At 43.5% G+C, this 11,795-nt stretch overlaps 2 protein-coding genes across 6 annotated transcripts in view; one reads left to right on the top strand and one right to left on the bottom strand.

Moving 5' to 3' along the window:
- The first annotated feature begins 28 nt into the window (after positions 1-28).
- mblac2 (metallo-beta-lactamase domain containing 2) lies at positions 29-3,264 on the top strand. The gene is made up of 3 exons (XM_063897810.1): positions 29-577; positions 1,711-1,925; positions 2,601-3,264. Exons 1-3 carry the CDS (start codon positions 136-138, stop codon positions 2,772-2,774), a joined length of 831 nt encoding a protein of 276 aa, XP_063753880.1. The 5' UTR covers positions 29-135; the 3' UTR covers positions 2,775-3,264.
- Positions 3,265-3,734: 470 nt separating this feature from the next.
- Positions 3,735-11,795, bottom strand: part of rtkna (rhotekin a) — a 66,597-nt gene continuing 58,536 nt past the window's right edge. For 4 of the 5 annotated variants that reach the window (XM_063898294.1, XM_063898293.1, XM_063898295.1 and 1 more), the window contains 8 exons: positions 10,760-10,877; positions 10,371-10,595; positions 9,669-9,763; positions 8,982-9,088; positions 8,694-8,825; positions 7,496-7,661; positions 7,263-7,367; positions 3,735-6,058 (listed from right to left, as the gene is read on the bottom strand). In XM_063898294.1, the coding sequence (XP_063754364.1) occupies positions 5,343-6,058; positions 7,263-7,367; positions 7,496-7,661; positions 8,694-8,825; positions 8,982-9,088; positions 9,669-9,763; positions 10,371-10,595; positions 10,760-10,877 (1,664 nt within the window). In that variant the 3' untranslated portion in view covers positions 3,735-5,342. Of the gene's footprint in view, positions 6,059-6,549; positions 6,651-7,262; positions 7,368-7,495; positions 7,662-8,693; positions 8,826-8,981; positions 9,089-9,668; positions 9,764-10,370; positions 10,596-10,759; positions 10,878-11,795 lie in introns of those variants that run through there. The other variant, XM_063898296.1, reaches the window with a different exon arrangement.

Raw genomic sequence — 11,795 nt, 5'->3', positions numbered from 1 at the left:
CAAGGGTGTGTCCGCGGCCACCATCACATTAACCTCAATGAAAACACATCACCTCTAGCTTACACCTCTCCTCCGCAAAATCACCTGACAATACAACACCCGCAGCCGGTTACTTCGACCAGTGCATGAACTGGGATGTCTGCAGCCGACTGGTACGCTCACAAATCGCTCGGAGACGGACTCTTCTGGATCCAGGAGCGATTCTACCAGTCGGAAAACCGGGCCAACATCTGGCTGCTGCGCGGCTCGCACCAGGACGTGGTGATAGACACTGGTCTGGGCTTGAGGAGCTTACCTGACTACATCGAAGGCAATGGGCTGCTGGGTGAAGACCCGCAGAGGAAGAACCCGCTGCTGGCCATCGCCACCCACGCCCACTTCGACCATTCGGGCGGTCTGCATCAGTTCCAACAGGTGGGCGTCCACAGCGCCGAGGTCGATGCCTTGGCTAACGGAGACAACTTCGAGACGGCGACCTGGCTCAGCGACAGAGAGATAGCCGAAGCTCCCAGTCCGGGATGGAGGGCAAGGAACTACAAAGTGAAGGCTGTGCAGCCCACACACATCCTGCAGGAGGGTAGGTAGGAGATGCAAGCTTCACATATATTATTGACTGTACCTGCATGGACCTGTAATCAAAGGCTATAGGTCATAAAGTCTTATCGCAGTTGCTTAGGGATATGCATCACGGTCGATACCATTAGACGCGATTTAATAGGTGCGCCTGGAGTAGCAATGCTCTGCACATTATGCTCCATACAGAACCCTATTTCCCCCCTCTGGAGGATTACACTGCACAATGCATTTGGCAGAACATCAAATTGTCTTGCTAAATGAATGCAGACACGTGCATTTTTGCACATTCATGCATACATCCAACCAGGAACCATATGAGGTGTGCAGCATTGCTACCTCTCTTAAAAGGATGGTGCACATTTTGTATTTGCTTTAGCAGGAGTGCAATATGAGGTGAGATGTAACACTTATCCAGGTCTTATTAACTTATAACAAAACCTAACTGTGTTGATAGGTATGTGAGAAGACGAAATCTGTTTTTTTGTTGGCACCTGCTTTGCTCATTCTTCTTCTGTCAGTGCAGAGCAGCTCTATTTTAAGCTGCTGACTCTGGTACTTCCAAGAATGAAAGAAGAACAGAATGCAGAGATGTGCCATGCTCATGGAAAGCATCCCACTCAGTATGAATAACATCCCAAGATTGATTAATCCATCACTAACTGTGCTTTATGCAGATACACAACACAACCAAACACAAATATATACTCTACACATAACTCACACTCTGGCACATTTCTCTGCAACTTCGCATTAACTTCATTATACATGAAGCTGATATTCTTAAGGATTTCACATTTGTTTTTGTGTAATTAATGCACATCAGTCAATGCACCGACTTGTTCTGCTGTGTCAGAGCCACTGCTGCAGTGCAGTTGGAATATCTCATTGCTGTGTTTCAGTTTCACCTTTCCGTAAGACTGTGCAACTTCCTGACCAAATCAATGAGTTACTGAATGTCCTGGACTGCAAAACATGGTGATATGTGGTAACAAACACAAACAAAACCCTGGCTTGTTTCCAGTCAGCCAATTTATGAGGAACATCAGATTTGGATACAAACCGGGGAGAGGGATTCATTTGTGTTTGTATGTTTCAATGATTTTAAAAACATGCATCCATCTCTCTCTCCCCCAGGTGATGTCATTAACCTGGGCGACAGACAGCTGAACGTGCTCCACATGCCCGGTCACTCGCGGGGCAGTATCTGCCTCCACGACCGAGACAATAAGATGCTTTTCAGTGGAGATGTAGTGTATGACGGCGCCATGATTGACTGGCTGCCTTACAGCCATGTCAGTGACTACATCAGCAGCTGTGAGCGTCTGGTGGGGCTGGTGGACAGCGAACAGGTAACACTCGAACACAGCTGGGGTTAGACGGACTGTTTCAGCTAGTTCAGTTTATAGTCTGTCTTGGGTCTGATTCATTGAGCATGTTTTATTGTTTTTAAAGAATTGCATAAAATGGTGAAAAGTGGTGATTAGTGTTCGCAAAAGAAGGAAGATTCATCCTATTTTTTTTATTTTGTCCACCATGCAAGGATATTAAGTTCACTATGATAGAGGAGTCATTGATCCAGAACACTTTTCACAATTGTTCTTTGAATAATGACTCAAACCAATGGCTCGCTAATCAAAGTGGTTCATTATATATAGGAAAACAATTCATCTTTGTAGCTGTACTTACATGCATAAGGTATCCAATCCCATTGTTTAAAACATATTTGATTGTTTTATTAAAATGTAATGCTCCTCTTATGATGCTTTTAACAGAGGTGTCAATTGTATGTACATTTTAGGAGATGTGTATCCACTAACCGCAGTAGTAATGTGATTTTCGTAATTAAAATACACTCTACATTTATCTAGGAATATTTTTGTTTTAGAGCTATGTTTAATAATCATCAGAGCTATGTTGCGATGGATACCGCTTTGTACCCAAAACAATTTTGCTTGAGTACTTGTGTAGGATGTGATTTAGATGATTTAAAAAAGTGTTTAACAACTGGCCCGTTCATTTTACAGGTGGACCAAGTCCTCCCAGGACACTACAACACATTCGGTGCGAAGCGGCTGCACCGGATAGCAACCTCATACATCAGCAGAGCTGGAACCTGCCCTGCTAAGTTCTCCACGTTCGCCTGGGGGACTCTGGCCGGGGTGGCGCTGCGGGCGTTTAACCCACGCTGTGCCTGCTGATGAGAGGAGATCATGGAGCTGGAGGAAGCACAAGTGCACAAAGAAAGATGTTTAAATGTGGAGGGCAGACACCATCATTTATCCGTATCTTGATGTTACATTGTTCATTTACTTATGTAATCCAACATATATCATTGAATTGCCAAACTTTGTGTTGAATGCCCCTTTTGGGTTACATAAGTCAATAATCAGCATCATATGAAGCATACAATATAAAGTATTTATGTGATTCTGTATACTAATAGATATGTATTTGTTAAATATGATTTTTTATACTTTGAGCAGTTGTTCAATTATTGCACAACAATGGTAAATCTCTGCACTGCAAACAGGAAGCAGAGTCCGTATGGCCATAGTATTTCTCTATGCATTTTACAATGCTGAGTGAAGACTCGCTGTCGACTACCTCGAACGTTTGTAACAGTGCTTTGTACTACTGACAGATCTGAGGCTTTGGTATCTAAACTATGACAATAAAGCCTCTGTTCTACCTGCCTTTCTTTTTGAATCTGCACATGGTATTTTATCTGGAGTCTCACATAAGCAGGGTTCTCCTTGGGGATTATTTGGTGGAGGTAGATAGAAAAACAACTACTCAGAATATGGTCCATCATCTGCCCGATGTGCAGAGCTCTTAAATTACTAATTGACTTAAAGGGGCCTATTACGCTTTATTGGAGTTTTCCCTTTCCTTTAGTATGTTATATAGGTTTTTGTGCATGTAAATGGTCTGCAAAGGCTAAAATCCCAAAGTTCCCTCCAGGCGGAGTTTCTCTCCCACACCATAATAGCATAGTAGGACCCTGAGGAAGTTTTCTGACTGCAATAACAGGTGTATGTCTCGGAAAAGGAGAAAAAAAAAAAACCTGAGCTGAGCCAACTTTTCTAGTACAATAATAAAAAATAAACAAAATGTAGAGCATATTTTACGTCGCTGCGTGAAAAAAAGAGTCAGTCTGGTATTGATAAAACATTTATTATAATTAATGTTATATTATTTAAACAGGAGATTTCCACATTTCTCATTTTATGTCCGCCTACTAAGACGGCGTACATGCAGAACACAAAGCCTGCTAACAGGAGAAACTCTTGCAAGGTTATAACATTCAATGTTACCTATGCATTAACAGTTATAAATCTGCACATCATCTGTTAACATTGTGATAATCAGGTATCAATATAGCTGCATTTATAACAAAATCAATTATGTAACAAAAGAGAAAAAAAGGAGGTTTATTTGTTAATTTATAAAAATTAATTTACAGTAACAAATGCTGCTCTTCTAACATTTGACAGTTTCTATTTCTTATAGTCACCCGAGTTCTGAGCCCCAAGATGGAAACTGTTAAAGTAAAATGAACAGTAAAAGAAAGAGAATTGGTTTTACTGCACAAACAGAGACACAGACTCTCCTATAAGATGTGTTTTCACACGGACACCTTGAGTCAGAGGACTGTTTTCTTACATAAATTACAATTAAATACTCAAAAGGCAGGGTAAACCATTAGCTTACTTTTACTCTGACCCATTGATTGGCTATAGTTTCACGTAAGAATCCACTGCTTAAAAAGTAGTTGTATAACATGTGATTTGTGGATGTTTCACATTTATTGAAATGTCCAAGGAACCGGAAAGCTTAATAAAACCCACAATACTGCATTAAAGTAAAATGACCAGAATGGCTTTTGTTTTTTAATAAGATTTTAAATAAGTTTGTGTTGAGTAATTTCATTTTAATCTAGTGTTTTCCTATGTATAGAGAGATATGTTACCTACATCTGCCTGTGGATTGTGTGCAGATAAATGTGTGGGAGTTGAGACCAGAGATCACAGTATTAACCAGTACAGTGTGTATGAGCATTTGCATAAGCTTTCACCAGATTCGTTGTTGAAATCATGCAGAAAAAAAATGGTGCATAGTCATTTTAGGAGAACCACGTATGAATAATGAGACGCGTACACTGAAGTAGATATCACAGTTCAGACGGACAGATAACCAACCCTTCCTTCCACGCTGTAACATTGGAAAACTCTTGGCCCATCTTGCCTGACTCATGCTCACTGATTTTGTTTATAGCATAATCACTGCAAACCTTTATTTTTTTAGAAGATTTTCATGGGTAACATCAAAACACTGCAGGTGGATTCCTAGAGATGATGCTGAGTTACTGTTTGAGTGTGTTGTAGTTTCAGGGCGGACAGTAGATCCCAGTGTGGCGAGTTAATCTGAAGTCCTTAGCTCTTAACATCGCTTTCTCCCAAGCAGCATGACCATAATCATTTTTCAAAGCAAGCAGAGTACCTCCCATTTAGTTTTGGACCATCTTTAAGCAACGTTCCGCCCTTCAGTGATTGTCACCTGTCCTTTGTGTTAGAAGACATTCCAGTTTGCCCCAGGAGGGTCTTCCATGATCCGAGGACGCAGGCAAAAGGCAGCTTATCCTCCTCAGGGCTGTGCATGTTGCCCAGCAGTCTGCCTGAGGTCGATTCACATATGTTAAGCCGTGTTTTAATGAGAACTGTTGCCTTTAGGTCAGTGTTAACAATGTCTGTCTGGTAGCACAAGCTTCACACCTGACTCTGGAGCCAGTTGCGAGGATCAAGTCTGGCCCTGAGGTTCCTGAGGCTGCGTCGGGCCGGGGAGGGCCGTGAGAAGGGGGCCCCCTCAGAAGACTCGGGGCTGTGGCTGCCTTCGCTGTTGCTGGAGCTGTTGCTGGAGGTGGAGCTGGAGCAGGAGAGCGTGGTCTGTGTGCTGCGCTGGGACAGAGGGGAACGAGAGGAGATCGGGGTGAGCGGCGAGGAGGAAGGAGGCTGGCAGGAGCACTGGAAGGTTCCTCCACCTCTGAACCCCCTCCCTCGCAGGGTGCTGAGCTTAGCATCCAGGGAGAGAGTGCGTGGCCTCATGCGGGAGGGGGAGGACGAGGACAGGAGGGAGAAGTTTGAAGACGGATCAGGCCAGCCGTGGCGGTGGGAGCAGGGGCTGGTGCTGCAGTGACTGTCGCTGTCCGAGGTCAGGCTCGCATCTGAGGAGAGCAGGCTGAGCTGGGGGCAGCGGTGGGGGCTCGCAGGGCTGCGCGGTGGGCGATGAGGTGTGCAGGGGCTGTGTCCGGAGAAGCGGGAAGTACAGGGGCGAGGGCGGCCAGCGCCTTTGGGGTTGTTCTCCTCAAACAGAGACGACATCCAGGTCGGGGAGGTGCCCAGCTGGCTGCGGAGCTCCAGCTCCCGCATCCTCCGAGCCAGGATGTCGGACACCGTGCTGCTGAGGTCATCGGATGACTCAATAACTGCAGGAGATACGCAGACAAACTAATCATTATACAGCTGTTTATAGGCAGGAGGATAGTGTTTTATTAAAAGTTCTTACCATTTGAACTGGTAATGCAGCCATGACATGAAATCATTTAAATATTGTTTCTTAATATTGTTTCATACTTCAGGCAGGGATTAGGATCGTTTTAATTCCAAAGTAATGAACATTTTGATCTCCCTGGAAGTATGGATTATGAATGGATTAAGAGGCTTATTTGCACTATATTAAATGTTATCATGAAATGTACTTTTGAGTTAAGAACAAGAAGAAGAAGAAGAAGACGCAGAAGAAGAATAAGCGGAAGAACAAGAAGAAAAAGAAGAACAAGAAGCAGAAGAAAATGTCCAGTATAGTAAATGCATTTTAGATTTGTGCAGGGTAATTAAGAGCACATCTGGTTTTGCAGCGTCGTTGACTGCAACATTTACCACAACATAATGCACATGGAGCCCTACTCCTGTTACTTCACCTGTCGTTGTAATAGGACGAGAGCAGAGCGCGAATCTCAGCAGACACAGCGTTATCCTGCAGCAGAAGACCCTCAGAGGAGGGCGTGGCAAGAGGGGCTGCCGGGGGTAGGGGGGGTGGGGGTTAGGAAAACCGAGAGGGAGGAGGGCAAAAGAGAAAGGGTGGAGAGGATAGGAGTTGTGCAACAGGTGGAGTAAAGTGTGTGTTTGGATGGTGGCGAAAGAAGGGTTTATTGTTGATTAAGGAAATGAATGTTATGGCACGATGAGAGAAGGGAAAAGGATTCACTCAAGGATAAAAATGAATGATAAAAGTTGATGAAAAAAGGGACGTTGATTATAAATATTAATGAGGACACAGGGAAATAATAAAAAGGACAAAAGAGCGATGGATTCAGGACACACGAGGAAAATTGAAAAGAGGAACAGAGAGAGAGAAGACAGAGTCAGCGTGTCAGAGATAAGATTCGATTCTACAGAAGTCAAGCAGCAGAGTGTGAGTTTGAGATATCGGAGAGGAACATTTTATTGTGACAGCGTCTCACGTGCACATAGAGTGAAAGGAATCAAAGCTTCACACAGTCACACGCAATGCAGGCGCAGTGCTGTCTCTCCCTGCCTTCGCTTTTATGTTTTTTAACTTGTTTCTTCGACTAAAATGGTATTTTTTGATTGCATATCCACCATGATATTATCACAGTGAAGTCTTACCCATTTCGTGATAGAGTGAGCCTTGTTTGGGTGTGACGGGGGTCGGTTTCCTTGGCGATGGCAGTTCAATTTTCATTAAATCATCACAGCACTGTTTCCATTGGCCTGTAATTTGGAGGAAAAAAATCACTTAATGCACAAAGGAGCGGCAAAGCATAGAAACTTCTATTGATTTATGGTAGTTTATGTGAGTGAGAGTATTCATCCCATCCTGTGTTAGAGCAAGCACTTACTCATGTCGTAGAAATGTTGCCAGAAGGCCTCCATCCACCGGTGTGTGTCATCGCGGCTGTCTGTCGTCAGGGTGTGTGTGACCTCCTCACCCCCGTACTGATTACTGATACAGATATTCTGAACTTTACTTTGAGGGTCTTTCTCTGAAGCACGTATTCTGGTCTCCTGAAACAAGAAGAGCAACAAAGAATACAATCATCTGCTACAAAATGACTACAATCACTAATGAATGCCAGCACTCGTGAATGAACAAAATTATGCGCTGCAACAAGTGATCATTACGGAAATTGTAGTTGTGAGTCTCCACTGAAAATAAGCCCCTGACTAATAAGCCGCTAATTAGCCCTCTTCCAATCCATTTCTCTTCTGCAATTATCCAACAAAAGGTGCAGACTCCCAATTCCCACATCCTCGTTCTATTCCAAGTGTGCCTCGGTCTGTTTATGACCACTAGATGGCAGTGTTGTTCCATTCCTCACCCTGAGCTCCCTCTTCCTCACTATTAATATGAGACAACTGACTAACAAAAGGATCATAGAGACTCACTCTGATGTGTCTGACTTGGCTTTAGGTCAACTGTGAGATCAGGGTCAGAAAAAGACTGAATGAGTCACCACGGGAGGAATGAGAAGCCCCAGAGGCATCAACTCAGACAGACACAGGAAATAAGATGATCAAGAACCCATGTTCTTCATATTTTTGCCTGGAAAAACGGGACGAGGGATGAAAGGAATATGATTGGTAGTTGGCTGAGCTGAAAACTGTGTCTTACTGTGTTTGCAAAGACTGGAGAACAGCCCTGAACAGATCTCATTTTGAAATCTTCAATACCTTTTATCCAGAGATGCCTGCTCTTTTCGAGCCTTACTGAACATTTTACACAATAACACCTGAAAGCTGAGAACCAGTTTCCTCCTCTTGGCTTTCAAGCAGCTCAACATGGAGTAACTGGGGGATAAGTACCTTGCTGAAAGGCACTTTAATAGTAGTTACTGAGAGAAGAGCTCATTTCTTCTTGGCTCATGGTCTACTAGCTGGCATGAGATTGAAATTGGCAGCAAATCACAAGTCCACTACCTTTCCATCTATGCTACTGATGCCTGAAGCGTAAAACAAAACAACTCTTTTGGTTCTGTAAGTCAGGATCATCCTCTTGTGTTTTTTTCAGGTATTTATTTTAGTGATTCCTCTGCTGACCTTGTTGATGGCGATGGTGAAAGCTGGCTCCACGTTAGCCTCCACGTCTTCTTGCCGGTGGTAGCAGAAAAGGCTTGTTCCTTTAAGCACACCGTACACTTTTGTCCAACTTTGAGGGTCACCTCCCAACTGCTGCAAGGTGGAGACAAAAGATCAGTCAATTGTGGAGTAAAACACGTGGCAAGAATCACCAAGAGAGGAAATAAAGACAGGAATAAAACAGGACTAAAGCCAAAAACTATTCAAACCCTGAGAGGGATAGCTTCCCCGTAACACCTGCCAACTTACCTTCACTTTCAAACATCCACTCATCATCTGTTGGGTCATACAGTGAGGCTGAGCTGCGAGGCGGCAACACATACTACCATAGAGCGGCAGCCAATAGGAGCACTCCTCTACAGGGAGAGAAGAGACGGGCAAAAATAAAACACCATGAATAAATAAAATATGATACAAACACACAAACACGTACACTCACATGCATCCACACACACACTTCCTCTCAACATACTGCCCCCCCTATAGCACACAAAAGGTGTAACAGACTGGCAGCTGCATGGAGTGTCATGAAGTGCAGCAATGAAACTTTACTGCAAGCTGAAGGGCCAATGAATAAAACACTAGGGGCCTGTCTGTCTGAGGGATCCGGGCCCTTGTTAGCCCACATCATTACAGCTTTACACAGCAGACACCTCACTACAGCAGTCTTTATAGCTGTGACCTTGACAATGCCTGTGTGTTAGAGAATATGGGAGGACAGAGAGGAAGAGGAAGAACAAGAAGAAGAAGAAAGAAGAAGAGGAAGAAGAAGAAGGGGGAGGAGGGGGAGGAGGGAGTGTACGCTTGGTTTAAAGGAAATGATAAGAAGTGAGACGGTGATGAGTGAGGGAAGCACAAAAAAGAGACAGATGGCGGGTTTGGCAGAGAAGAGAGAAAAGATGGAGAGGCGACAGATTGATAGAGGCTGCCACTCACCGTTGCCTGAGATGGTGAGGTCATGTGTGCGAAAACTGTCCTGGATGTGTGTCAGTGACATGGTGGTATGAGCTAAAAGGTGGTACTTAGGACCCCTGTCAACACAAGAGAGGGAATACAACGTTATTCTGGGTTTGAGCATCCATTTTCACAAAAACACTGCATAAAGTATTCTTGTACTCTCTGAAATATGCATCATTTCACTCTTAGTTCTCCCTCTGCTCTTCTTCTATTGAGTTTAACGGCAGCTTGCAGTCTTAATGTTGCATAACGACCACCTTTACAGTATGTAGTTTTTACATTTTACAAAAAATTTTCTCCCTGCTCCACTTTCCCACTCAGTCGAGTATGTCCGTTGCTTTCCTTATGATCACACTTATCCTCTTCATTCCCTCCATCATGTCTATTATCTTAGGTGCATATTTCCTGCAGTCCAAATGGATAATTCCCGTATAATTTCCAGCGTCCAGCTTAGGTTACTTTGACATATTCTAGGTCTGGATTTGACCACATCCTCTCTCCTTTTTCCTCACCTTCTTCTCCTTTCTTTCCTGAATTGCATTACAGTTTTTCCTCTTCTCTCCCCGTCCCAAATGTGTTACTACTCTTTAATGACTACCCTTTCTCTCAGATTTAATGTTGTCTATTATTTCTCTTCATAGAGCTTCATCCTCAACAGTATGTGAAATATTTTAAACTCACGGTACAGAGGGAACTGGCAGAAGAAGAGGAGTTGCCCCCCCGTTGCTGACAGGACTACACGGCCCAGGATCCATGGCCGCCCGGAGCTTCTTCCCCGCCGATCGGCCCAGCGACGAGCTCAGTTTACTGGCTAGCTTCCTGGGCGTGTTCCCTGCTGAGTAGTCGTCTTCCGAGCAGCAGCTATACAGCTCTACGCGCATCTCAAAACCAGGGTTGGCTTCACTACTGCGAAAGGATTCACACATGGGGAACATTATGTTTATTACGACAATTATTCCACTGTACTTGTACTTGTCTTTATATGTGAGATGTATATTGCCAACACTATGCTGTAGCTATTATTAATATGAGAAATAAAGCCTTTGCATCCTTTGAGATTGATGACTTACAATACGATGGTGTTGTCGAAGCAGATATCGGTGAGTGTCCGGTCCACTATCACCATGTCTGTGTCAAAGATCTCTCCTCCGAGCTGCAGCAGGCAGAACACTGCACACCGATGAAGCTCTACGAAGGGGTTAGAAAACAAATCTGTGATTCATGTGACATGTCAGGAGATTTCATTCAGTTGCATCACTTGAAAAACCATCTTTCAGCTCCAAAAAAACCATCACCTCGTAGCTCTAAGTAAGCAACATTTTTACCCCTAAGGCTAGAGAGGGCTTATGACCCGAGCAGTTAAGGGTTGAAACAGGTCCAGCTCCTCCACCTGGCTGACAAACACTTCCACTGTTGTTAGTTTCACTTCAGTGATCTCAATGACCAGCTGTGCAAAGAATTCCCATGAGGCATTGTATGCTTGTTTTGAAGTTAAAACTGAGTCATCTGATCTTAAGTGTAACAGAAGCTAATGAGAGCTGGATGACATCATCATTTGTCTTCTATATACATTGTGAAGAAACCACCTCTATCGAAAGGCATTATAAAAAGCTGTAATAGACTTTTTGGGCATGCTTCACTGAGATTATGGAGAATGCCTGTGCCGAAATACCATCATATTCAGACAGAAATATTTCCTTGAAATATCAGATTGTATGGTAAACAGTGTGACACCTGATGGACTTCAATCTGTATTTAATAGTCTAATTGTTGTTAATTGATTTTCTTCTTGTTATACAGAGCAAAATGTATCAACTTTGCATCAAATTTCAAGTTTATATCTGAAAATACTCCTACTTATATGCTAATGGTTTTGAAGCGTTATTTTATGTCATAGACTAAAACATGAACATCTCTTAAGCTTGAATTAACCACATTATATTAGGCATGTATCCAAACACACGTTTAAAAAACTGGATTGACGTCCAGCCAATGGGACATGGTAAAATGCTAACTCATTTCAGGGTTATAGGACTCATTCCTGCACTGCCCTATAATGGCCCAGTTTAACGCTTGTATGCTTCCCTGTTTACGGCACAATGAAAC

The sequence above is a fragment of the Eleginops maclovinus genome, chromosome 12 (genome assembly GCF_036324505.1).
Source record: "Eleginops maclovinus isolate JMC-PN-2008 ecotype Puerto Natales chromosome 12, JC_Emac_rtc_rv5, whole genome shotgun sequence".
Taxonomy (NCBI): Eukaryota; Metazoa; Chordata; class Actinopteri; order Perciformes; family Eleginopidae; genus Eleginops; species Eleginops maclovinus.
The sequence above is the reverse complement of the archived record's forward strand: the minus strand, read 5'-3'. Positions and strand labels throughout refer to the sequence as shown.